Source organism: Nyctibius grandis, chromosome 1, assembly GCF_013368605.1.
Source record: "Nyctibius grandis isolate bNycGra1 chromosome 1, bNycGra1.pri, whole genome shotgun sequence".
NCBI lineage: Eukaryota > Metazoa > Chordata > Aves > Nyctibiiformes > Nyctibiidae > Nyctibius > Nyctibius grandis.
In genome coordinates, this window is record NC_090658.1 from 34549530 (window position 1) to 34576682 (window position 27153).

A 27153-nucleotide genomic window follows, 5' to 3' on the forward strand; every position below is an offset into this window, starting at 1 on the left:
TATACTGAAGGACTTACCACATCAGCAGTGTCAAAATAAAACCTTTTTTTTTTGTTGTTTATTTTTTAAAAGGAACATGCTAACTTGTTTTATTTAAGGAGAACTCGAGGACTTAAGAGACCAACTGACCCATTTCAATTACATGTATTGATTGGGACTAAAGGAAGGTAACTGAAAGGTTCAGTATACATTACTAAATCAAGAGAGTCACCTGTTGCAGAGCTTTGGGTAGCATGGTGGAAGAATCAAAATGAGTCCATGCTGTAAGAAACCCACATTAGTTGAACAGCTGGAGGAATATACTACAGCCTTTTCAAACTGTATTTCATGATTCCTAATTATAAGCAGACCATGAACTCCATTTACACTTTTAAAGCTGTGGACAGCTTTTCAATAGCCTAGACACTAAAGTGTTTTTCTCAGTCCTATCCTTGGAACCCATGATACACCAATTAGTCAATTGCTTTTAACTGTTCAATTTCTAGTATTTTCAGAATACTCAGAGAGAGTACTCTCAGAGAGACCAACATTAGTTAACAGCTCCTATTCCCTATCAATTAAATTACAGTCTTGGGATAACATCTTTGTAAAATAAAACAAAACAAAAAACCCCTTTGAGTTTGAATTCAAACTTCAAGAGTGTTTTGTTTTGTTTTTTAAAATACTTGCAGCAATGTAAGCTAAGATGCTAGGCATTAGTGGAATGGCTGAGGCAAAAGTACTATTCTGGGAGCAACTATCTTAGGAGAACAGTCAACTGAAGACAGCTGAATATGGTACATCTTAAGGCCTGGCAGGAAGACTTGCCGGAATTATGATATGTAACCAGGTACTAATAAGATTTATTTTTCCTTTAATACTTCTTATTGAACTGGTTGACTCAATCTCCAGAAGCAGTGCGCATATTTAATTTTAATCAATGGAAGTACATCTGTTATACATAATCATGTCCTGAAGCCATTTTGGTTTGTACCAGATAAACCTTATCCATCTAGAAAGTGAATTTACCAGTGCCATTACAAATTCTTCTCCACAGAAAAACGTTCCATGGAAATGGAACCATGATTTAATTTTTTACTGAGTTTTAAGAGAAACATCAGTTTCAATACATGTTGGACTACTTTGTACAAGGATGAAAACGTTGTCAGAGTTTCTTTTTTTGATCTATTCAAGTTTCTTTCTTTCTTCCTGTCCTTTTGAAGATAATTTCTAAATTAACTGAGTAAATCAAATCATTCCAAATTTACTCTGGCACAATCCAAACAAGCGCCTCATCTCCTGTGTTTATGAACGAGCAGCTCCGTACACAAGTTAAGAATATGTAGCTGTTTTTCTTCCACCTGTTTTATTACTGAATCACAGTGAGACTTGCTGCCACAGTATCTGTCAAAAAGGTAGAGTCTCTTCTGTGTGGACATGTTTTGTTTCTGATGGCTGACAGAAATGCTCAGTGCTTGATATGAGTCTGTTCTTTTCTTCCTCTTACCCCTCTTCTTAGTGGAAGACCAAAACAGAAGTGAAGCAACAGACGCTTTTAAATAATCCCAAGAAAAGAATTCCACCAGGTTATTACACATTTATACAGAACTAAATTAAAAGCAGGGATGTGGAAAAATAAGCACAGTAAGATACCAGAACTCTCCTTTTTATACTTATTAACTATGCTTATGTGTTTGTGTGTATATATATACACATGCATATATATACACATAATATGAGATGCGTTTCTGAAATAGTTTAGAAGGTATGTTTGCCAAATATTTAAAAACAAGTTTTGTTCCTGCCCCTGCCAAGATTACAGATTTTTACAACTTGTTTATAATGCTTTCTCATGGTGGTTGGATCTCCATGAATCTGCATTTACTCCTTAATGTTTTCAAGTCTTTTCCTTTGTTAATATTTTTTATATATGTATATATTTATAATTTGGCAAGCACCAAGTTATCTTTAGAATGCACCAGCCTTAAATCAGGGGATGGTTTAGGATGTAGGGTATTTTTCAAGAGATCTAATCCCAGTTTGTTTTTAACATTGTTCTAGTGCTAGATAAATGTGTTCCCCAGAGGTTTACTCCCTCGTCACCTTAAGGTCAGCTTTCCTTTAAGCTACTTCTTTCAAATGACTTCTCAAATTTGTAATTTTGTTCCCGTGAGTAACTTCCCTCATGATCACTGTTCACATACAAAGGAATGTGGTGCACTGACACCTGTACAGAAATTAATCTGAAGACTTCACATGCATTTTTTGGACATATGATTTTTGATGAGGTGTCTTAAGTTTTTTTTCTCTTATTTTAATAATCAGCCAGGGTAACTCTGTTTCTGTCAATAATTCCTTTCATCTACTTAACAGGCATTTCTAATTGTCTGTCTCATTGCCCTTATTTTTTCTGTTTGTTTTCAATGTCATTAAACATTCATTTGCATGGTTTTTCCCCGCTGGGCAAGTAATCTTAGGATTACTTAAATACTTAGTTTGTTGCTTTACCTCTCTATTTTATACTCTTTCACAGTTCAGCTTCTCCTTTATCTTTCTTTCATTTTCCTATATGAATGAATTTGCCATCTGAGCCAACTGTACTATGCAACATGTACATCTTGTACTACTATGGCCTCTTCTCTTTATTTTCTATTCTTCCTGTCCCCTCCTCTAATCTAAGCAAAGAATGCAGAATCTTAAGCATTTTTATGCATTAACCTTACGAGAAACAAGCCACAAAGTAGACGGGTACAAATTGATACATCAGCTGTTCAGACCTGTTGATTTTCTGTGTTGCTAAGCTGTAGTAAGCAGCTTGCTATTAAACTTGTTAGAACTAGAAAGACAATCTTACCCACTTTGATCACATCTTGATGAGGCATTTCACCGACTTCTAATAAAAATTCAACGTGGCATTTATCCAGTTTGCATTAAAGTCACATTCAGCACCATCTCCAACAAGCCCAGCACACTGTATACTGCAAAGACTAAAATTTGGGTCCTCTTTCTAGAGACAAGCTTAGTAGTTAGATCTCAGTCACAACAAGCAGTGGACAGTGAACTACAGGGATGGAGTTATATCCACATAAAGTTCCTAACTAATTAGGAAGGAAAGTTATGCTCTTATAAATGCGCAGTCTGTGGTGTGCCCCAACAACGTGCTATGCCCTCATTCCATGCATTCAGCACAGCGAGGCAGCACTCCAGCTAACTGGCAACGTTAGACTCTCGTTCCCTGACTCAGAGTATTCCTGCTGTAGAGGCCACTGGTCAATGTGCATCCCTTCAAATCCAGACACAGACAAACATCAACACTTGCCAACATCTCACAAATAAAAATTGCGAAACAACGTGTTTTGCCTTTACCCATGCCCAAGGTTAGTAGTTACTGCAGAATCTCCATCAAGAGCAGCAATGAATACATAACTGTTCAAGTTTGTCCACATGCTGGGAAATAATAACTTGCTAGAACACAACCTAGGCCAGCAAAACTCAAGAAAACATTTTCTGTCCACAGGCAAGAAATAGTGCTAACAACTGTTTGATCAGATCGCACTACAACTGAGCAGTTGTTTTTTAATACAGTCTGATCAAACCGGAAGGTTTCAACATCTTCCCATCCTATTAAGCATGTACTCTGGCCAAAGAACATGAAAAACTTGAGATTCCTACCTGAGAAGGACACAAACAAATCAGCAACATCTCTCTCAGGCATTGCTACCAGAAGCTGAAGCTAGGCTTATTTTCCAGGGCCCATTACCTTGGCCATCCCACTGACTGCCAAGAGTTCTGGATAGCCGGAGCCTCGGCTACAGATGTGTCCATGAGGATGTGGCCTACAAACAGCAAACCATTCTACACCAAAGCTGCTGAAGAGCTGGCACACTGCACTGATTTTTCTTTAATTGCTGACTAGAACTGGATCTAACGTGACAGATGTGAAATTCCTTTACTGATCATCTAGAATATCCTCATCTGACTTAAGAAATTCCAACAATATTAAAGACCACTACAGATTTCTGTGTGTTGGCTCTACACAACAAGTGATACCAGAACTATTTTTTGCTGTAAAATACTAAATCTCTGCCATAAAATTAATCTGTGCTTTCTGTGCAAATAATTTCTATGGCTTAGTTTACAGCTCAGTATATTTTAAAAATGTACACAACTTTATTTAGTAGCAATATACATCTAGTCAAGTAATTAAGACAAGGCACATAAATTTATAGTGTAATTTGCAAATAATCAACCTGTCTTTTCCTAAAATACATTTCGAGAACTCTGTGTTATATAGCTACTTTAACTCACAAATTCACTGCCCCTAGTTTAAAAGCAAGTCTGTGGTAACCACCTGCTTATCACATCACTGAATTGACAATTTCAATTTTCAGGTCAAGGACCATAGGCGATTGATTTCAGACTGCTTATGCTTCCGACAGAAATGCTGTAATAGAATGTGACTTGAAGAATATGATTCTTTTAATTCCTTGATGATATAACTGCCGACTAAATCTGATATTAAATAAATACATTACTTCAATACAATTGTTATGCATTGTAAAGACAGTAAACTATTGAAAGGCCCACTCAAAACCAGAGAACATCGCTGTCTGGAAAACATGCCTAGTGTAACTGTCATCTAGAAACGTTTCATGGGAATCTGGCTTTGTTCTAGTAGTGTTGATTTAAAGGTTATCCAGTCAGAGAGGCACAAAATGAGAATTCATTTTAAAATTTCTCTTTCTCACTGAAGCTTGCAGAGTGCATCAGCAATTAACAACTCCTATCACTTCTCCCAGTTCGCCGTGTGAAAAAGCTCAGAACTCGTCTTACAAATTGCTCTTTTGAAGATCAAAGGGAAGCCGAATTTGTCTGTGTGTGCTCTGGATGAGTTTGTAATTTACTGGAACTTTCAGAGGAGGCTTGGCAGCATGCTCATTTGACAGCCCCAGGGTAGAGGATTCAGGGGAGCTCTGTGACTCTTCCCTTCTGAGTTCCTTCCTTGCCTTTAATTGGCACCTCATTAGAAATTAATGAAAATGACATCCTCTGTTCTTCCTGCTCCAGGCACAGAACGCTACAAAAAGGCCCATCACAATTCATAACACATTCCATTTATATAGCAATGGCTCTTAAACATTATTTATGAGATGTGACTTTCTTGTCAGCAGTTAATAACTTGTACAGAGTGGAACGGAGAATGAAAAAAGATTTTGAGAGTGTGCATGTATGAAAATAAACAAATCTTTCTACAGCTGAAAAATGTTGTGTTTGAACTGGAACTCCCTTCTCAGTGGTGAATTGTTTTTCTTCATGGCAAAGCCCTGCAGCACTGTCAAATCCGTCTAAAATTCCATGTAGTGTCAAGGGAACGAGCTCAGCAGCATCACCTCTCTCTGGACAGGTCTTAGAGGAGACAGTAGAGCCTATACAGCAGGTTTCCCAAAGATCTCTGAATTTGGGGTGAAGAAGCAGCCCACTCTCTCTGTCCCGTTTTAAAAAGGTTGTGCCCCATTGGACAAGACCCAGTTACGCTGGATTAACATCTGCAGGTATATTATCCAGTATGTATAGATATATATATATATATAGATAGATAGATATAACAGTGTCCAGTATGTATAGATTTTTCTTTCCATTATGTCTCACTAAAACTCTCACTGAAGAGTCAGCAGGACATACCAGAAAAAAAGGAGATGATTTCCAGTACTTTTAACATTAGGAAAAAAAGATGTGTGACAGCAAACAATAAAATTGCTGTTCTCTGGAGTCTTGAAGAGTTAATTTGGATTTTAACAACAGTCTTTCAGACACAGCTTTGGAACAACATAATATTTATGTGGCTAATCCTTTTTCCTTACATCCAAGCACACACTTTTGTCCTTCTAAAGATCGTGTCTGCCTTTTTATTGATTCTGACTATCAGAATTTCTTTTAATGTTTAAAGTTAAGGTTTTTTCCATGTTTTTTTCCAGTGCTTCAATTAAGGATTAAGATGTCAAGAATTTAATAGCAGTGTTCCAAAGTCCAGATCAAACAATGTTCTACCTTGACCATTACTTTTGAAGAATATACATGCTTGTTTTACACCAGTTGATTATATTTCCAACACTTTCAGTTAAACACGCATCATTACCTGTGCTTCACATTATGACCAAAAACATAACCTGATCACATGTGGATTTAGAAAACATTTTAAGTGAATGAGAATTTTAACATATGTATTCTGTCCCATTTCCCATCACTCCTTCCCCAGGGTTTTTGATCTGGCTTGTCATTCATGACCTAAAGCAACCTCATTTTACAGACAGCAAGGCAAAGTTAGTGAGAATGGTTTCTAAGGCAGCTTCTTTAAAAATGACAAAAGCTACATGCTGCTAAGTATTGGGAATGGTGATGTGAAGCTGAGATAACCTGTATTGCTCAGTGGTAGGGGTTTGTTTGCTTCTTATTAATATTACTATTAAAAGTAAGTAGTGCAGGGTATGCCTATTTTCGGGTCACATGAGAGCATTTCATTATAGATAACATGTACTGAACACAGTATTAATGAAATGTTGGAGCTGCACAGATAAATCAAAGATCTCCAGTCTTTTCAGCCATGTTATAAACATGGAAACAGACTCCTGCCTCCCAGTTCTCTCATTAAATGTGTGAAATATAGATGTTTATTATACATCCTTTAAACTATATAGGATGTAATATGTAATGTAGGAATGCAAATTTTCATTTCCTCACTTATTGCTGAGGAACTCAGAATTTTTTGCTTCATATTCATGTTTTATTAACACATTTTCTGAACTTTAACAGAAGTATTTCCATGAAGCTGTATGTATTCAGTAGAAACCATTTAAAGAATAATTCCTACAAGACTTATATTTCAACAATGTCGAATTATGGAACTACTTCAAGAAAACTTGAGAGGAATCAACTAGATGTATGTGTCAATCCAGTTTACAAAAAAAAAAAAAAGGCAGGCCTTATTTTATAATTTTAAAAACATTACTAATCAATGGAAGGACTTTTAAAAAGTTGCTTTCAACTTCACTGCACTTCCATAGCTCCAATTTTGCAGAATGCAGGAAAGATTAATGACTTAACATAATTGCCAAGTCATCTTTTCTCCAATTCTCCTCAAACTTGTAAAACACTCTTGCTCCCAGTATTTGGGAGGATTCTTCTATTTCAGTCAGGTACCTGTGAGTAGCCTCAGTCATGTGATATGTGACAGCAGCAGACCAAGAGCAGAAACTCCTGCCTCTACCATGCTGAGCAGAAAGAGCCATACCAAACTGTGTCATTGATAGTGCTGAATTTCTTCAGTTTGATAAAAATCTTACTGGATACTACAAAGTATCCAGACACATGATTTCCATAACAAGAATTTCAACATTACAGCTTTTGATTTCATGTTTGGCGGCTTCACAGATAACGTATGTTAGTTCTATGGCAGCGCTCCAATATCTGAAACAAAGCCTGCCTCATGTCCAAAAGAGCACAACACAACAGTAATCTCTAAAGGTTGAAGAGAGATGCTGAAGAAAAGAACAAAGGATAACATGGAATCTTTGCAGCTTTCTATCACAGAATGTTTAGGGTTGGAAAGGATCTCAAGAGTTCGTCTAGTCCAACCCCCTGCCAAAGCAGGTCCCCCTAGAGCACATTGCACAGGGTCGTGTCCAGGTGGGTTTTGAATACCTCCAGGAAGGAGACTCCACAACCTCCCTGGGCAGCCTGTTCCAGTGCTCTGTCACCCTCAAAGTAAAGCAGTTTCTCCTCGTATTGAGATGGAACTTTCCATGTTTCAGTTTGTGCCCATTGCCCCTTGTCCTGTTGCTGGGCACCACTATCGCTTCTTTTCACTTGTTATTAGGTATTCAATATAGAATTCATTAACGGGGTCTTTGTAACTAGCTTAGCCAAACCTTTCTCTCCCCACTGCTGCTCAGAAGGACATGCCTTCTATCCAGAAAACAGTTTAATACAATGTTCTACATTTCACAGATGCGATGTGAGTTGCACCTATCATCTGTGCAAATACTTTGGAAATTATCCCCCTGCTGAGACACAATAAAGTAACTAAATAAACTTCTCCAAATGTATCCATACAAGCACGGTCAGAGCACGCAAGTGTAAGCTTTCAATACATGATTATATGAAAAAAATAATTAGCAGGTAAAACCACAACGTGCATTATCACTGGGTCTGATAAGCACATTTAAACCAGTTATGAACACAACTGTTCCATGAAGGAGAGAGCATCTCGTCTGGAATTTAGTCACATTAATGATTATTTGCATGTAATATGGAACCCCAAATCAGCTGTCTGCATGAGATTATCATCCTCAATTCAATTAGCTGAACAGTGCCATCAACTTTGGAAGCGCCAGGTTGTATGATTTTAAGTGTATGGTGAACAAGTTTTCCCCCCCAACAGCTAATTGTGAGAATGAAAACATTTTCAGTTAGAGGTTTTTTTGGTTTTAACTTTTTAATAATCACGTAATTATAAAATGCAGAATGTAGATGCTGACCTGTGTTCCTGTAAACTCTGTAAAAACCTTGTCATCTTTGAATATTTACTGATGTGCTTTGTGTTTCTTCTCCTGTCAAGTGGGTATGATGCTCTCCCGCCTTACAAGGATTTCTGAAGCTAAATTCATTAACATCTGAGATCTCTTGAGACAAGGCAGTACATCAAGACCGAAGTTTTAAAGGGGAAATTAAACAGGAACTAATTATAACTTTTTGCTACCAGTGCAAGCTATAGCTTCTGTTTAAAGTATCTTTGAAAGATACAAAATGCAAGTGTTCTCCGTATTTCCACCTCTGATACGGATCCGAGCATGGCTGCGTTAGAAAGCCGGACGCTACTGACAAACAGTACTCACCACAGCGACATGATCCCAGTTCCTGCTGTACTAGCTCCAGTTTTGTTTGGCACTGGAAGCATCGGCGTCTACTCTTCTGTTTGGATCGACTGGTTTCTTCAGGCCTGTCATTACTGTCATCCAGTAGCCGTGGCCGTTTCACAGGAGAAGCCTCACTCTCCGACTGTGAATCTGTTGTATTCACAATAAATATTTTAGGAAAAATATTAGAACTTCCTTGCTGAGGCATCCCTTTGGGCAGATTGAAGGTATATTGCTTTCAGCTGGGGTCACCACCAAGCAGCGTGATACTTCCCATTCTATTGCATATACACATTTTCTTAACAATCAAAATGAGCACCAAGTAAAGGACAAATTATCTTTGTTCCCTATAAGAAGCCCTCCTGCTGGCAATACTGAATAGAAAATGAACTGATTAGCTTCCTTCCAGCCATGGGTGGGTCATAGACAGATACATGTAGAGTACACACCATCCTCAACAATTGCAGGCTTCATCTGTCATCTCATTTACTTTCTCCTATGCACCTCCTTCGTTCTCCCTGCACAAACTAACTGAAGTAGGCTGCTGATGAAAAACAACTGAACACGAGTTCAACCTATTTCCTCCCTGGGCAGGAGGGAGATTTTTAAGGCACAGTGTGTAAGCTATATCTCTTATGACTGAAGGCAGTACATGAAAGCACCATACCGTGCTTCCCTCTCTTTCCACATGGATAACAATTTAAATGTAAATTAGTATACACCATCAATACAAACCCAAATAAAATAAACCCAAGCTGTACATGCATGCTAGAAATTCAATGTGCTCAGCTATTTTTAAAGAATCAAGTCAGACTACTATTTGCATTAGTAACTATAAATTTCAGTTTATAAGAAAATAGTGTGTGGAAAACCTTAAGAAGTTAAAGTTGAGGAAAGTGTTAATTCAGGTTGTGTAGCCTTTCTTTTTTTTTTTTCCTCTTTTACAACAGACAGTATGTTGACCAGAGCCCTAGAGTAACACGTGAAATGCACATTACTGACTGGAACATGGGATGCCCAAGCCTTATTTTTGTGGCATGTCAGAGTGAATGGATTTCAGCAGGTATGTTGCTCTGCAATCTGAGTCAGGTCAGGCTAGAAAAGACATTTTTCCTTCCCAAACCTGTGCATAGTGGAATCAGTTCTGTATTTCTTTTTAATAGAAGCTGCAAATCAATTTAATCCAAACTGTACTAAAAATTAAATTGTTTGTAGTAGCATTGCAAGGAGACTAACTGCTGAAAGCCATTACTGCAATGTCAGTGTTCTGGTGCAAGATGGTGATCAAGTAAAAAAAAGGATTAGTTCAGTTAAATTCATTTTGAAACAACATTAATCCAACAAATAACAAGATAACAGTATCTTTTTGGCAGGACCGTAGCCTGTTGAACAGGTGTTTACCTTTATTTTAAGTTTCCATTGCATGGTGTCCTCTGCTTAGGGAAAACATGTCTACTTTGCGTGAGCTGTCCTGGATTAGCCAGGAGCATATAACTGCCATACCTAAAACATTGTCCATATCCTTGTTATTTCAGTGGTCTTACCTGATCCACTACTTACCAACATCATGCCTTGCCTTGACCAAACATCTAATGAAGTCAGACTAGGAATACCTGCTAGCCTGCCTCTCCAGGGAATGCTCTATTGACCTTCCCTGGTTCCTCACATGCAGTATATACTAACCCACTTTTCTTACCTGTGTTTCAAACCTTGTCTCACAGTGCTTTTCCAGTTGTTAGACTCCAATATTACAGTCATTACAAATGGTCTACTTTATTTCTGTCATACTGCTCTCAAGATACGCTGAAAACGTGCCTGGCTTTTCAAAAAGTACAAAATCCCTGCATCTCACATTTAACAGAAAAGTGAGCTGCTTTCTGCACGGTATACAGTTGATATGTTTTTATTAAGCTGCAATAATTTTATCCAATGTGTGCCTCAACACAGCTTACTTTTTGATCAATGTCATAGATTACAACTTACACCTTACAAAATACATCTGTTAGGCCTAAACCAATGTTCAGTACGTAACGTACTCAACCTCTGCATGCCTGGCTGTGCAGGAGCCTTGACAAGGAAAAGAAAGTAGTACATAATGAATTAATACAGTTATGGAATGACCAATCCTGTTTTAAATTAAATCTCTGCAGAAGATGATCCAAGAGAAAGATCCTCTGAACAGACTGCAGAGATCCTCACTCAACAGTCCTATCACACAGATACTTGTTTTCAGAGTGCCTAGAAGAGCAGCCTAGCCTTGAATGTAGTAGGGTGCACCCTTCAACAGGCAGCTTGTGTACTGTAACCTGGCTGATTCAGGGTTCAGCAGAAATCTCTTCCAGCGCACCTTGTTGCCAAAGATGGGGAAATACACGATTTGTAGTTTATTCATTACTCATAGAAACAGATACAGTGCTATTTTGAAATAGCTACCTCCCACACGTCTTTGCTTCTGGAAAGATAAGCCAATCTGGCATTCTGTATTAAGCCAATGGAAACCATAGAGGTCTGCTTATAATAAAGTCCAAATAAGGGATTCATGTGCATGAGTCAACCAGTGTCTAATCAGTTAATGTAGCCATGTGCCTTAATGAGAAAAATAGCTACTCCAAGACAGGCTAGCAGTGCTATAACTAAAATATTTAATTAAATATTTCCTGTTAATTGGTAATGACTAATTGAATATTAACATAAGTTTGTTAATATGATAGAACTGAAAATTTAGGTATCTCATTTTTTAAAATGCATATATTTTGCCATAGATTGAAAAGTGTTAACACTGAGGTAAACTTAGCCTGACTCTCAGGGACAGTACCAGCTATCTGATCACTGCCTGCACAGCGCCTTGAACACGCGAGCACAAGCTAATACTCATTACGAAACAGACCAACAACACACGTGCTTCCATCTTCTCATGGGCATGAACAAAGAGCGAGGAGAAAGCAGAACTTTTAGATTCAGTCCTGCATTCTTCCAGACCACATTGCCTTCCACAATACTGACAAAAGCAATACAGGATGCAAAACAAATCTTCCAGCACCTGAAATCTTGCAACATTAAACTTCAGAGATCTGATAGCAAAAGGAAATTGTCATATATAGCTTTACTACCTGGACTGCAGGAAAAAAAAAATAAACTAGGAAGAGACTGGAGCGCTGCAACTAGACTCGAGTAAATTCTCAGTGTGAACTATTAAACAATCAAAAATGGCTACAGAGAAGAGGATTCTTTCAGCCAGTGACTGACAGTGGCCTTCCTTAGAAGGATGGTTCATGCAGCAAGAAACATTTTCCACACTCAGCCTGCATTTTAGCATTACACCTAAATCAACAAACACCCAGTCTGAGAAAAAAAAGGAAGAATGCTTTCCTTTTACCTGCAGATGTCAAAAATTGTAAAACTTTTCTGTAAAAATGAAGAGAAATAATAGAGATGATACATCCCCAAAATTTCACAAAGAAGTTGCTCAAGTTGCCGTTGACACTCCCCCATCGCAATTTTAATTCAGAGTTAAGAAATAAGGATTCTCCTAATCTGTATCTGATTATGGAGATTCTTCTAATTGTGGTGACTCTATCAAACTCCCATTTGAAATAAGAGAACAAAGTAATTCAGCCGAGCAAGACTGAAACTGGAGGCTTGCCTGGAAACAACAAACAGCGTTCTTAAAAATTCTGTTATGTCTTGGACAGAAACTCACATTTGTTCCTTACTGTCACTGTTCTCGTCTTCATTACTCATGTTCTCCCCTCAAAATTTTCCAAATAAATGGTGTTAGAAGTGTCAGAGCTGAATCCCACTCTCTTACTCTCCTGCCATGGAGGAGCTTGCAGGCTGCATGCACTAACAATCATGATGGGTCTTTGGTGGCATTTTGGGGAGAGGGTGGGAAACTCTAAACCCAGCAGAGACGTGGGCTGAGAAAACGGAGCAGGCAAGAAGGAAGGAAGGAAGGAAGAGATGGGAGAGTACTAAGAGAAAGAGGAGCCCTCCTCTGCTGCTGCCTGCTTCAAGAATGAGATGAATCTGTTTAATCTCTGGTTTGATGACAGCTTTTGAGGCACTCAGTTTTTTTTCTTTTCATAAAGAACCCATCACACTGACAGACTGACATTTATGCTCTCAGCTGCCTGTGCAAACACTAGTAAGAGCAATAATTAAAGAACCCTCAAACATCACTGCCATCTCCTCTGAAACTATTTTAAAAGGAACTTGAGCTGTTAAAACCTCTGTCCATGAAGAAACTTGCACAGTCACAGACAATAACTACATAACAGGGATTAACTAAAGTTTGAGCAATATCTTCTTGCCAGTTTCTAGGTTTTTTTTTCTCCCCCCCCTTCATTATTCCATTTTTAGATGAGGGATTACTTAATTCCCTGGCATGTTGACTATGCATTAGAAATTTAATCTAGAGGAAACTGTCTCTTTACAAATCTTTCCCACATTTACCAAAATCATCATTTAAAATCATCTCCTCTACTTGAGATGAACCTAAAATTAACACAGTTGTTCAAAAACCCATTTGCTTGTTGACTACTAATGAAGAGACAGAAATTCAAGATTAACGTCTTATGAGCTAAGTTTGACAACTGTGACCACCTCAGTCCCTCCCTGTTGCTGTATAATGCTGTGGAAACAGGTATTTTGAAACTCTGATATTTACATCGAGATGAACATCTCGTCCCCTCACGCAGACAAGACTGCATCTCAAAGCTGCGACAGAAACAAGCGCGTGCCTCTTTGGAAGCACTCATGCGCATAAGAAATTAATTTCTTTTGTGAATTCACCTCAATTTTTCTTGAAACACTACAGACAGACGTCTCAAAAATTCTTACGTAAACCCTTTGGTAACATTTAGCCACACACTCTGTTTTCTAGTATCATCACAGTGCCCTTAGCATCACCATTTCACTGATTTATTATTCCCCACCCCGAGTTTAAAAGCAATTGCACTAAAACTCATTGTCCCTAAACAATGTGGAGTGAAGAGACTGTATAGGAGTAGCCCCTATGGAACTCAAGTCCTGTCAGCCCCTTCTTTGCCTCAGGAGGCTCTCTGTGAAATCACTCTGGAGACTATAAATAACCCACAGAAGTTGCACTATAGAAGTTATTATTTCTACATCAATTACCAAAATCATTCAGCAGTAGTTGTTTCCAGCCCTAATGAGTAAAAACAACCAGCCAAAAAACAACAAAAAAACCCAACGACTTTTAGCCTAGCTGCTTGAGATACGTAATGGAAAGAGTTGCTGCAAGACATTTCAAATGTGACACACTACTGATGTGCTTCAAACTCCGCCAGCAAAACTCTCCACCCCCCTCTACAATAGAGATTAAAAGCTTCCGTTACAGACAGTGACTTAAAATGTTTGGGTTTTTTTAATGAACACTAAAAAACAGCAAAAAAAAAGAACTTTAGCATGTATATTGCTGTGAGTGTAAGCATTATTTTTGAGCTCAACAATAGCATGGCTTAATTTCCCCAAAAGGGGAACTGGCACACATGATGCACGTGTTGCAAGGAAAGGAGAACCAAACTCATGCAGTACCAAGCACTTTGCTAGCCTAGTGAGAATGGGCATTTGTAAAACACAAAAACGAACACGCCAGAGCATCACAAAACTTGCGTACGTGGCTACTGACAGCATGTCTTGCAGCGCGCAAGTACAGTGCTCTGCTTAAGCAAATACGGCACATAACGTCACAGGGCTGTGGCTGAGCTAACGCAACTAACGCAGCCTAGCAGCTCCGGCTGACTTGAATCCGAAAAACCTGAAACACAGGCAAGGCAAGGTGGGTCCCCCGGCCACCAGTCACCCCCCAGAAAGCAACCTGGCCTGATGCGGAGGGGAGGTCAGCCACAGCTAAAGGTTACTTCGACAGGGACACTGGTCTGTGTCGTGTCACGTGTACCCCTCCAAGTACTAAGCTGCCAGTTTTCATAAAACCTGCATGTGGGATTAGTGTGTTCAAGACCTTGATACCTTTGTGAAATTTGATTAAAATAATCCAAGAGATTCAGAAGTTATCGCAGGACAAACTAGGGGGGCCTTATTTCCTTAGGAAACCAGGCAACCGCCTGCCCCCCCCACCCCCCCGATTTACGTGCATCAACCTAATTTGTGTTTCTTATCACCAAACTTCAAAACTTAACACTCTCCAGTTAAAATTTTATATATGTGTGTGACTGAGTATTAATGCATGTATTACTGCTGGCATACAACGTCAGGAAAACAGAAAAATGTGGGAGCATAACCATATAATTTCAGTAACATTCCACCTATACATAAGAAAACACTTTTTTACTGTTAGAAGAGACCCGACACTGGCACAGTTGCCCAGGGAAGTTGTGGAGGCTCCATCCTCAGAGGTGCTCAAAACCTGATGGGACATGGCCCCCAGCCTGCTCTAGGTGACCCTGCTCTGAGCAAGGAGGTTGGACCAGACGGTCTCCAGGGGCCCCTTCCACCCTCAGCCATTCTGTAATTCTGAGTTTTGAGAGGGGGGGAAATATACTAATTCTTTCCTACCTCTCACAGTTTTTGTTTTCCTCTGAACCTGTATTGTTGATACCATCATCCTTTAAAAAGGAAGTATACTGTACTGCAGTGTAACTTAATGAGGCTATTAACTACCATCTCTAATGAAATGGAAGAGACTAATCTAGTGCCAGTAACCTAGATGAAATGCACATTGAAAACTGTATGACGAATAGTGAGCTACACAGGCTACTGCATGCACTTTAGCTAAGTTAGAATTAGAAAAAGTGTGAAAATGCTTATTATCCTTTCTTGTCCATAAATTCCATAATTGCTAAATTAAGTGAAAAGGTAATTAGTTTTCATCTCATATTTAGGCTCCTGTACTACATCTGTTTCATAGTTCAATTCTTGCATTACTCCCCCCTATACTCTCTGATGTCAGTGTGTCTTCAGTTAATGGAAATGTTCATTTATTTCTCAACCATTTTTACTTATATACTCAATTGATTCAAACAAGTACATATTTAAATGTATTCAGGCACCTGTACTGTACAGTTCCTTTGATGGATTAGCAGGGCATTTCGGTTAGTTGAAACATTTCCTACGGCAATGGCCACCTCTATCGCTGCTGACTGACAGAAAGACCTTGTTTATTTAGAAGACTAGGTGAATGGGGCTCCTTTCCTGACTTACACCAACGGGCCAAGTCTGTAAACCTCCGGAGCCCACAACTACGGATGAGTCTGGGGAGAAAGAGCAGGCTGGACAGTCCTGCTGAGCACTGAGCCTGGTGCTCACTGCCCATCCCTTGCTACAAGGGGAAACAGCTGAAGAACCTGTTTAGAAATATCTGCTGACAGCAAACTCATACACAGGTAGTGACCACTAGTCTATGCAGGCATGAGACTGAATTCCCGTTGTCTTGATTACTGGGGGCAATTTATGCAGTGTAGAAGCTTGACACTATTCTAAGGATGTTAAAGGAAGCTGGTTTAGGTTGGGTTTTTTTAATAACTGACAAATAGCATCTCAAGACCTTCATATATTCAGACTATTATAAAGAACAAATCTTGAAAAGGCCAGAAAAGAAAAAAGGCCACAACGCTAAACTCACTAGTTTTCAAAAATATATTTTACAGGTGTCAATTTGAACTAATTTTCTCACTATTAAATTCTGTATTTTAGCAGCATAGGGTTAGGGTTGGGAGAGGGACAAAGGCAGATTCTAGTGATAGTTAAAGTGGAGAACAAATGATATCATAAGTGGACTGAATAATCAGAACAGGATTAACAAGTGAAGGAATAATGCACCAATACAGATAGCTAAATGGAAGAAAAGAAACACAAGAAGGAAGAAAAAAGCTGTAACACAGGAATATACATGATGAAAAAGATATGAAGGCAAATCATGAACATCCTGGCCATTCCACAGCACCTGAAGACTACTTACGAGTATTCAAATGTGTATATTTACATATATGAATATGTATATATAAACACACACAAATAAGCTTACACTCGTTCTGATAAAATGGGAAATTCAAAAGCATTAAGCAATATCATAGTTTTGTTGTTGCCAACTTTAATGAGAGCCCTCTTATGCTTTGTGAAATTCTCCAATATTGGATTAACAAGAATAGATAATGCTATAAATATTGCCTACTCTAGTCAGCTCAAGAGTGCATAAATAAGCAGTGCTGCTCTGCTTCAAAATCCTAGTAGTATACTCCAGCTATGTCCTCATCAATCAGATGGTATACAGTATTCAGGAAGGTAATTCTTCAAACTAATAGCCTAAAACCAGTTCTATATAGGAACTACTTGCTCTGTTATTTTTCATTCAGACACCGACTTTTTCTTAGTACATCCTTCCCCCCATTGGTGTAATGAGGGTTTTCCAAGGCTAAGACACAGATTCAGAAGAGGAATTGTGAAGAACTCTCGCCTGCTAGCAGTGGAAAAAATACATATTTTCAATATTTATCTTTCAATAAACTTATTTGTCATTAACTGCAGAACCTCAGTGATGCCATTAGCAACAGAAATCTTGCAATGAAAGACTATAATTCCAAGGACTGTAACTGATTAATATTAAGGAAAAAACCTAAGAGCTCTTCTATTTTGATATAAATTTTACTGCAGGCATTAAGAGTAGGTTCTGAAACGTACAGCTACTCTATCTTCCAAAACCACTTTGTTTTGATTCAGTTATTTTAAATAAAGCTTAAAAATCAGTTTATATTTTGATTGTGTTACTTTTTCTAGCAATTTTTGTGGGGAAAAAACAACCATCCCTGGCATAGAAGACAATTTCTGTACACCTCATTGCTGTCTACAATACATCAGAAGTCAGGCTGGTTTACTGGGCAGTTCTTACTGTTTTGAAAGAAGATATTTGCGAAGCATCTATACTAACCTGAACCAAAGACGAGGTCTACATAAAGGGAGAGGTAGAAACTCAGAGGATGCAACAGTATATGCACTATCTTGTATCTTACATCCAGCTCTGTTTCAACCCTCCTCTGCCCCAAGATGTTGGTCTCATTAGTTACTCCCTGACCTTTATGTTATGGAAAATAATTTGGGACAGGAATAGGAAAAAGAGGTAACTTGTTTGCATGACGATTCAGTGAACATACAAATATTTATAAAACCCTCACTTTGTAGGAAGACACACTTTCCCCTGTGTATGCTGAACAGACTTCAGCATACTTCCAAGAGACTCTAAAACTACTTCCATATATTTTTAATGTTGTTACAAAAATTAATATCTAAATGGAAAATAGTGAAATTTGTACTTAAAAGCTGCCTGATGCTCACTGAAATCATTAGTCAGAATAGAGGCCTTCACCAAGAGTCAGATAAAACCTTTTGTGCACTGCCCTCACATCAAAAAGTACAGCAGTAACAGAACTATGGATTAGCTCCCTGCATGTTACATGTGTTTTAATTTAAGATAGTAAAAAAAAAAAAATTAAAAAGCAAAGGTAAGTGGCTCTGTGTTTTTTAATATATTTCAGGCCAGTTATTGAATGCTGAACTTGTTAAAAAAAACTCCAGTGCAATAAAATAACAAATTAACAAATTTAAAATGATAAAAAGCTGTGTCTCATTTGCTAAAGCATGCCAGTAAGAAAGCTGTCTGATCTGTACAGATCAGATCAAGGTGCTGACTGCAACACACTGAGGTAAAAATCAATTAAATTCCTCAGGCTGACAGGAGCACAGTTCTTCACAGATTTTGAAGTTAATGATCTCAACTATTCTTTGCAACATTCTCCATATTGTCTTGCTATTGGGCAAGCCCAATCAAATTAAAGCAAACCCTAAACTCCCCTAATCCTGTTCCAATATATATTTTTATTAAGTTTTAGGAAGGGGTTGTAGGTGGGAAAGGTAAGACATGTAACCCTCATTTCTTTGCCCTTGAAATTAATGGAGATGCAGTTTATTTAAAGTTATGAGCTGCTATTTTGTTATTTGGGAATGACTTTCCAGCAGTCTGTGGGTGGATGGTGGTAATGAAACAAGGAATTCAGAGCTGTTGGGAGCATAATGCCAAGTAAGCTTAGTAGATGTATATTCTCTAATAATAACTATGTACCTACTGCCAAAGGTCAGTTAACTGATCAAAGAGATCCCAATAGTTCTGAAAACTAAACATGGCATGAAACTACTAAAAAAAAATATTCAAGGTAAAGTTGTTTCATTTTAATCAAAATATACACGAAAATAAAATATTTACTCTTCTGTTTCAATGAATTCGAGGACAAATCCTTTGTCATAATTTCCTAAGACTTTAATACAATGATGTGGTCATATCTGAATTTTGAAAGATAGTGATCTTAAAAACAATCTTGCCTTTGGCAAGAATTTCACCAACCAGACTGAAAACCAGCTATCAGACCACAGAGAAAAAGTGGTGAGCAAGTGTTAAAAGCAGCAGCACACATTTTTTCCAGGACAGGAGAGTACCTTGTATTCCGAAGTGCATTTCGCTTATCCTGCTCATGGCCTGCCGCAAAGACCGTTCTCCCAGCTCTTTGCTTTGCACTGACCATCCCAACTCTCCTACCTTTCCAAGAGTCTCTCTCCTGGCTCTTCTCTGCAATGCCTGAGGCACGAAACGCTCGCCTGTACTTCTAGAGCCTATGTGCCTCAGCTGTCATTAAGTGCTATGAATGCTATGGAGGTTAAAATACCTTTAATCACTCAGAGCATATTTGTTTTCTCTTAGTGTCATTGAAAACATTAGGTTGGAAGGGATTTCTGGGGGTCACCTAGTCCAGCCTCTCGCTTGATGCAGAGTAAACATCAAAGCTGGATCAGGTTGCTCAGGGCCTGGTCCAGTCCATGTTCAAAAATTGTCAAGAACTAAGATTTCACAGCTTCTGTGGGTACCTGTTCCAGTGCCAACTAGAGGGGAAAATTCTCTTCCCTTGATCTGACGGCTATACTCTTCCTAACACAGCTAATCCAGAGACAGTGTTTACTATTCTCCGATCATCTGGTACTACCTTTAATTTGACAGTTGAAATAATTTTCCTACTGGCTTACAATTCAATATGAACTCCTCTCAAGAGATCATCCTGTCCTCTTGACTTAAGCACATTTTCCTCAAAGTTGCTCTACTTCAAACGTGGTCTTTTTCATAATGGATTCAGGATATGGAAATGAAAATATGAAAAATTTGAATCGAGCAGCAAGAAGAGATAAAGAAAAGTGAAAGCTGAGGAATGGACTTAAAAGTAATCAAAAAAGCCTTAAACAGGTTATTTGGTGAAGCAAGAACGAAAAAGGAAGGTTCAAAGGCATATCTGGACAGCACAAGGGATAAAAGAAGATGAATTTGGGTGATTTAAGAGGATAAATAAAGGCAGTGGGAGTAACAGTTTTAAGTACCTGGAGGACATTCTCTATGAGGATGCTGGACTTGAAAACTTAAAGACTCTGAATGAACAGACAACACAGTACTGATCTCAGATAGTTGGGAGTATTATGAGTCACACAGAGGTACGTGCCTCAGCACCTGCTGGGAGGTTATACAGGCCAGGAGACCCTTATTATTCCCCATCCACATTTTGATTATTATTTTTTTATTCTATCGACTAGGGTTTTTTCCCTCCTCACAAGGGAGGAAAAGCTTGTTTCTCATAACCTATGCACCCCCGCATAACCAAAATCTACTTAAACTGGTACACGTTTCCTCCACTCACACTAGCATACACCAAATCCCACTTTCTGCACGATGTAGCTAACTACAAAGATACACTGATATACCACGTAAGGGGAAAGCACCAATCCTCTGTTTCTGAGGTCTTCCTGTTGTCTTTAGGAAGGGTGCATTAGTAACATGGAGATAATATGTGACTGCCTTACATGCTCTTAAGAGAATTAATCGGAGTTAGTACAATTTCGGGGAATACGATGTTATAAAATGAGAAACAATAATAAGCATATAAATTATCATATTCATCTCCTTATCCTATTCCATAACAGTAATTTTATTTCTTAAGGCCAGAAATCCTTTCATGAATGGCTTCAACAGATTGATTAGAAAAAGGAGTTATTCCTAAATAGGAATTACTAGCACATTTTATAAACATCTTCAAAACACTGTAGGTATTTCTAGTTCATCTATACAGCATGTGAAATAGGGCTTCCACAGCTACATTACGGTTTTTGTCCCTTTGGCCACTTCAACTGTCTAGCTTCCTCACTTTATGAACGATGCAAAGGAAAGGAACACCTGGGAACCAGTAAGTTAATTTCAAAGAAATAACGACTATGAAAAGGGTGAGTTTCCATCCATCTCAGTTTAGTGTACTTTAACACAGGCAGATGTAAGTATTCCTGTCCTAATATAATAAGACGACAGAAAAATAATCTATTTATTTTATCCTGCCTGTACTGAATAGCCAAGGATAGGAGTCACTGTTTTCACATGCTGTCATGCTGCTGCACACCTTTTAATTTCTGAATGTTGCCTTTTTTCCACTACTCAGAAGAAAATTCTCTTCAGAAGTAAACAGCATGAGTGATTAATGTATGAACTATGAAGATACTTGCAAAACTTCTTTAGATTAAAGCGAGTACAGGCTAAATTTCAAGGTTTTTTTTTTCCACTATGGTTTAGTAAAGAGATGATTTAGATGTCTAGCACAAAAATGTGCTAGACTGTGATAGATAAAAGATCAAGAAAGACTTTTTTGCGAATATTACCAATTACTGTGTGCTAACAAGCTCTTAAAAACCTTCCCAGGAACAGCTGAACTTTTTATAACTCAGAGGCAAGGATCATCACAGCTATTGCTGACTTTTAACAAACTTTTTGATATATTGACCTCAAGCCCATCTCTTTGGATTCTCCAACCACACTGGTTATAACACATTTAGTCTAAAACGCATGGGATGCATTTAGTGTAAAAGATAGTTCAGGTGACTATATCCACTATTTTTAATGAATGAGAGTGATTTTGTAAAGTTGAACAAGGTCAGAGTGAAAATAAACCCTACAATTGCAGCAAGTCCTTAAATTTGTTTACAGATACGACTATTATGATCCTTACCATTAGCAGGATTTTAATCTACAATAATCGTAACACTTTGTGAAGGCTCTTAGATAACCAATACTGGCAAGTAATGCAAAGTATATGTGCAAAAAAGCAAGCTTAAGTATGTGTGCTCAAGCTCCTTTGAGCAGGAGAGTAAACCAATCTGTCCATCCAGATAGATATGGAAGCACAGAACAGATAATACAACACATCACAGAAATAGGCAATAAGATGAGACAGTAAAAACCTGTCAACATACATCACCTGATCATGGTACGGTGCCATCTCACAGCCTCTATTAGCTGTTGCTGCATCAGTGCAAGTCCCAGACACTTTATCCTGTTTATAATTGCTGATGAGCAGTAATAAGGCCTCCATGCCTCAGTTCCTGTCCGTTCCACTTCAGCGCCCACCTATTAGGTTATAACTTTTATTTACAGCCTTGCTTGATGCGCTGTTCTATTAGTACAGCTGGAAACTGAGCAGGGGGAGAAGGAAAAAAAGCGTGTCCCTAATGGGCACTATTATTGCCAGGGCTGGGTGATTTACTGTGCTGCTCGAGGGCTGTTCTATCATCACTTTCCTGGCAGTGAGAGAGCTCCAAGAAGGTTGGATTTCTAACACAATGCCCTCCACAAGTCAAACACTAAAGAACACCTTAAAAGGCCCTTGGAACACCAATGAAAAACATACATAAAGTTGTTTTAATGTTATAAACCCCCTTCAATAATCTTTGTCTATTTTTTGCTCAGGAGCTTAACACTTCAGAGCAATTAAAAAAAAAAAATATGATTAGTAGTATACCAGGTCTTTTTGTTGTTAGTCAACACATGAAGATTGATAAAAAATAACCATAAAAAAGTAATGGTTTCTTGGTTTTTGCTCTGGCTGAAAATTTGTGTACCTCTATTTCCACAACCTGCCCTTTCTATAACTCCTAAGAGGCTGTCCTCTCAATTGTACAGGTTCAGCCTCAAAGTGTTTAGATTTCTGGCACTGCTACAATCAAGCACATGACTCCGTATAAGAACATCAATAAACCCAAATTCGAAAAGGACCATACACCTGCTTAACTGCTTTGCTCAAGCAGTGGAAGAGCTATTTGCATCTCCTATACTCAAATTTTAAACTAGAAAAAGGATAGAGCAATGAGACAGATACTGTAATCTCACACAACATAAATACCACCACACCCATCTAGGACAGATATCCTCATAAAATGTGAGCTATCTGCACATATAACTATAGAGAATATTAAAGATGCACATTTCTCATGAACGGCCACTGAGAAATAAAGTACTTAAAAACTCACTGACTTTATGGATATAATGTATGAATTGATTGTATCATTACTACATTTTATCTGCCTGTTTCTACCACCCCCTCCACCACACAAAAAATTAACTGACCACACTCACACAGTTCCACCGATTTTTTCCAGGTTTCTTTAAGCTGCATGAAAATGTTTTAAAATCTGGCTGGTTAGAATTGCGTACTAAATCATCTTTAAGTTGTACAGCAGAAAAAGAAGAATAATATGCCACTTCATACTGCACTTTCACGACACGGGCACCCAATATAAATGGGACCTGGATGCCCTACTGACTAGAGTAAGCCTCAAAGCATCCGCCATCAACCATAACATTACCTAACCATTAAGAAACAAATCACAATACACAAGAAGCTATACACCAGGCCACACAGTCCCATCTTTTTTCCTACAAAATCTTCAGACCGCTAGCTCTCAAAAACCTTTGAGGCATCATCCAAACTAATGATTGCAAGGCTTTATTCATTCTTTTCATTATAATCCTTGTCCTATGGGCACACTTTGGAACAGAAATACTTTTTACCACAGTGATGATTCTGGCGAACAGGAAGAAAAAACCCACTATTTGGTGTCATAATACAATTTTTTAACTGAACAGCTCCTCCAGCGTGCAAGTCACAAGTGCACAAGGTAAGAACTCTTTTTTTTGTAAGAGAACTTTTCCTACGTCTTGGCAGACTTATTGTTTTGATCTTTCTTCAATGGTTACATTAATGCTAATAAAATATGAAAGGTTTATGTCTTTCTTAATATCCTCCTGATGGGAACCTGCATACAAGATAAGTAGGTCAAACTTCTAATTTTCTGTCTCAAATGCTGATAACACGGCAGACTTTAGGGAAAAACTATGCTTGAAGGGGGAAAAAAATTACATGGATGAATTCCACCAAAACATTCTTCCTTCAAAGCTCTTCCAAGGAGAAGAAATGTAGAATACTTACAGAAAAGAGGCTTATACACAATGTGTAGTATTGACAAATACTGCTTGTATCACTTAAATAGCTTCCTAGGAAGGGACACTAAGCTGAAGTGAATGTAGTGTGAAACATTCACCTACATAGACTGCTGCTTATGCCTGAAGATGTCACACCATTTCTGGGTAATATTTTGCAGCCAGTGTTTTCTTGTCAATTCCCATATTTATCTGGATTCCCAAAAGCAAACTTTGAAACATGGTAATTCATTTTAAAAATGAAAGTTCGCTGAAAATTCAAGCCCTGGAGAAGAAAACTGTAACTCCTGGTAACAGGTTTATTAGTGTAAGGGACTACAAACAAAATATGCAGATCACTGACCGAATAATGTAAAAAACATTGGGGGAAAATGAGGTAATATAAAATCATTAGGTTTAGTTGACTGAAGAAACTTGTGGCATCAAATTAAGAAGATCTCCTTATTTTCTTGCTAAAGACACCAAATGATTAACATACAAGCATGTAGGGACCAAACATTAGCATAAACTGAAAATAAGAGAACTACTGAGCAAAGTTAGCCAACCATTTAATGGATATTTTTCAACATGTCTAGTAGCTTCATCTGCTTTATTCTAAGGAGCTTTTACTGTTGCCATTTGACACTCCAAACAGCAGACTTACTTGTCTTTTTGCTAATCACAAGCACTTTTTAGAAAATATTCATATAGTACTCTCAGTTTTCAGTATCTACAGCATCACAAAAAGCTTTTAAGTTACCCTGCAATAAAAACCAGAGTTAAACATAAAAACAGCTAATGTATAAAGAAAATACAATTTAGTAATACCATGAGCAAAGCAGATTAGTTTGCAAGGGACGCAGTGGCAACCATTCCGTCTTGTTTAGGATCACCTCCATGGCTATGTAGAGAAGAAAATCCAGTCTTCCTGTTCTGGAGGAATTGGATTCAGTATCTTCCAGTGCCCAACTGGCAAACAATGCTCACAGCATTGTCACAGATTATCATGTGTTATTTGAGAGGTCTGCACCGCACCAAGTGCAAGGTAATGTAGCTTCTCTTTAACCTTCCTTCACTGCAGACCAAGCCAACTTGCATCATCTCACATTCGCTGCAAGCTAACAAAATGCATATATGGAATAACTACAGTTCAGCTAAACATACAGTAACTTGAGGCACTTTTTGAAAGAATGACTTCAGAGGAAGTTTACCTTGAACTCCTGAAAGAATAAAAGCCCTTAATCAAACAGGAATACCCTTCCTTTCTGCACACTCAATACAGCTCAATTAGCACATAAATGCAAATATAGGCAAAAATTTTGGAAACACAGACTGCTAGAACATTACCACTACCTAGACGCCTGCCACTGCCACTCCACAGGAGGTTATGGCTTCCCACAGTGGTGCTGGTAGAAAGGACCACATCAGCTCTCCTTAATCCATGCAAAACCAAAGTCTGAAAAAGATCTGAGCCAATGTCGGTAATTTGGCTGCCTGCCTGAATGAGTGCTCACACAATTCTTCGTGACAGATCTGCTGCAGAAGCAGTAACGTCAGCCTGGCAATGACCTAACATGTCACTACTAACACTAGCTCTGTGAGACATTATCCATCTATATCCTCCATGTAGAATAAAGTCAGCCAAAAGACCCAAAGCAGGACTCAATACTTTGCATTTAAAGGGGGGATTTCCAGAACACTACCACAATCATTAGACTTAAATCAAATTGATTACTCCTGTATGTATTATGTTGACAAAGATTAACTGAAAAGATAGTATATTTATGGAATTATGTTTAATGGGACTCTGAGATGAACTATCTGCCATACAAATCGTTTTATATATACATTTCTGACAGCAAAGCAACAAAATTTACTTTCATTTGGCATTCACCAGATATAGTTACTACCCTTGACTATTAAACTATAACCATAGAGCTATAAATCATGCAAAATCTAATTCCTCGACCCCCCACAAAACACATACCTGAGTCGCAAGACCTTTTGGTTGGTGTGGTTAACGAGGCATGAGCTGTACCTGTGCATGGCCCACCTGAAAACAGAGAAGATCATATGTCTCAAAATACCACCTATATTTAACATGTACAACCACATCAAGATTATACTTAGGAATATAAAACACTGAGGAGCACTTGTCTTTGGAAAGCATGCATGGAAGTAGTCTACTATTCTCAGTATTTCTTTCCCAGTCAAATCCAAATATATCTTGCACTGAAAAAACAGATGAGAAGTTGGGACAAAAAGACAAGTTATGTTATACTTTATAAATATTTCAAGAGGCAGTTTTAAGAAAATATACACCGTAATTGCAATTTTTCCAGTGTTGACAAAGTTACTGTTTATGTTGGAACAAAGCTAGAAATTTATCTAACTAACCCATAAGTAATCACAGAATCACAGAATGTCAGGGATTGGAAGGGACCTTGAAAGATCATCTAGTCCAATCCCCCTGCCGGGGCAGGATTACCTAGATCATGTCACACAGGAACGCGCCCAGGCGGGTTTTGAATGTCTCCAGAGAAGGAGACTCCACAACCTCTCTGGGCAGCCTGTTCCAGTGTTCAGTCACCCTCACTGTAAAAAAGTTTTTCCTCATATTTAAGTCGAACCTCCTGTGTTCCAGCTTGCACCCATTGCCCCTTGTCCTGTCAAGGGATGTCAATGGATGTCACTGAGGAGAGCCTGGCTCCATCCTCATGACACTTGCCCTTTACATATTTATAAACATTAATGAGGTCACCCCTCAGTCTCCTCTTCTCTAAGCTAAAGAGACCCAGCTCCCTCAGCCTCTCCTCATAAGGGAGATGTTCCACCCCCTTAATCATCTTCGTGGCTCTGCACTGGACTTTCTCTAGCAGTTCCCTGTCCTTCTTGAACTGAGGGGCCCAGAACTGGACACAATATTCCAGATGCGGCCTCACCAGGGCAGAGTAGAGG

General features: G+C 38.4%; 1 protein-coding gene across 2 annotated transcripts in view; it reads right to left on the reverse strand.

Moving 5' to 3' along the window:
* The window catches only part of ZFAND3 (zinc finger AN1-type containing 3), a 148053-nt gene that overhangs the window by 13438 nt on the left and 107462 nt on the right, over positions 1-27153 (reverse strand). For both annotated transcript variants that reach the window (XM_068401274.1, XM_068401284.1), the window contains 2 exons: positions 26183-26248; positions 8871-9041 (listed from right to left, as the gene is read on the reverse strand). In XM_068401274.1, coding sequence (XP_068257375.1) covers positions 8871-9041; positions 26183-26248 — 237 coding nt within the window. The remainder of the gene's footprint in view (positions 1-8870; positions 9042-26182; positions 26249-27153) is intronic.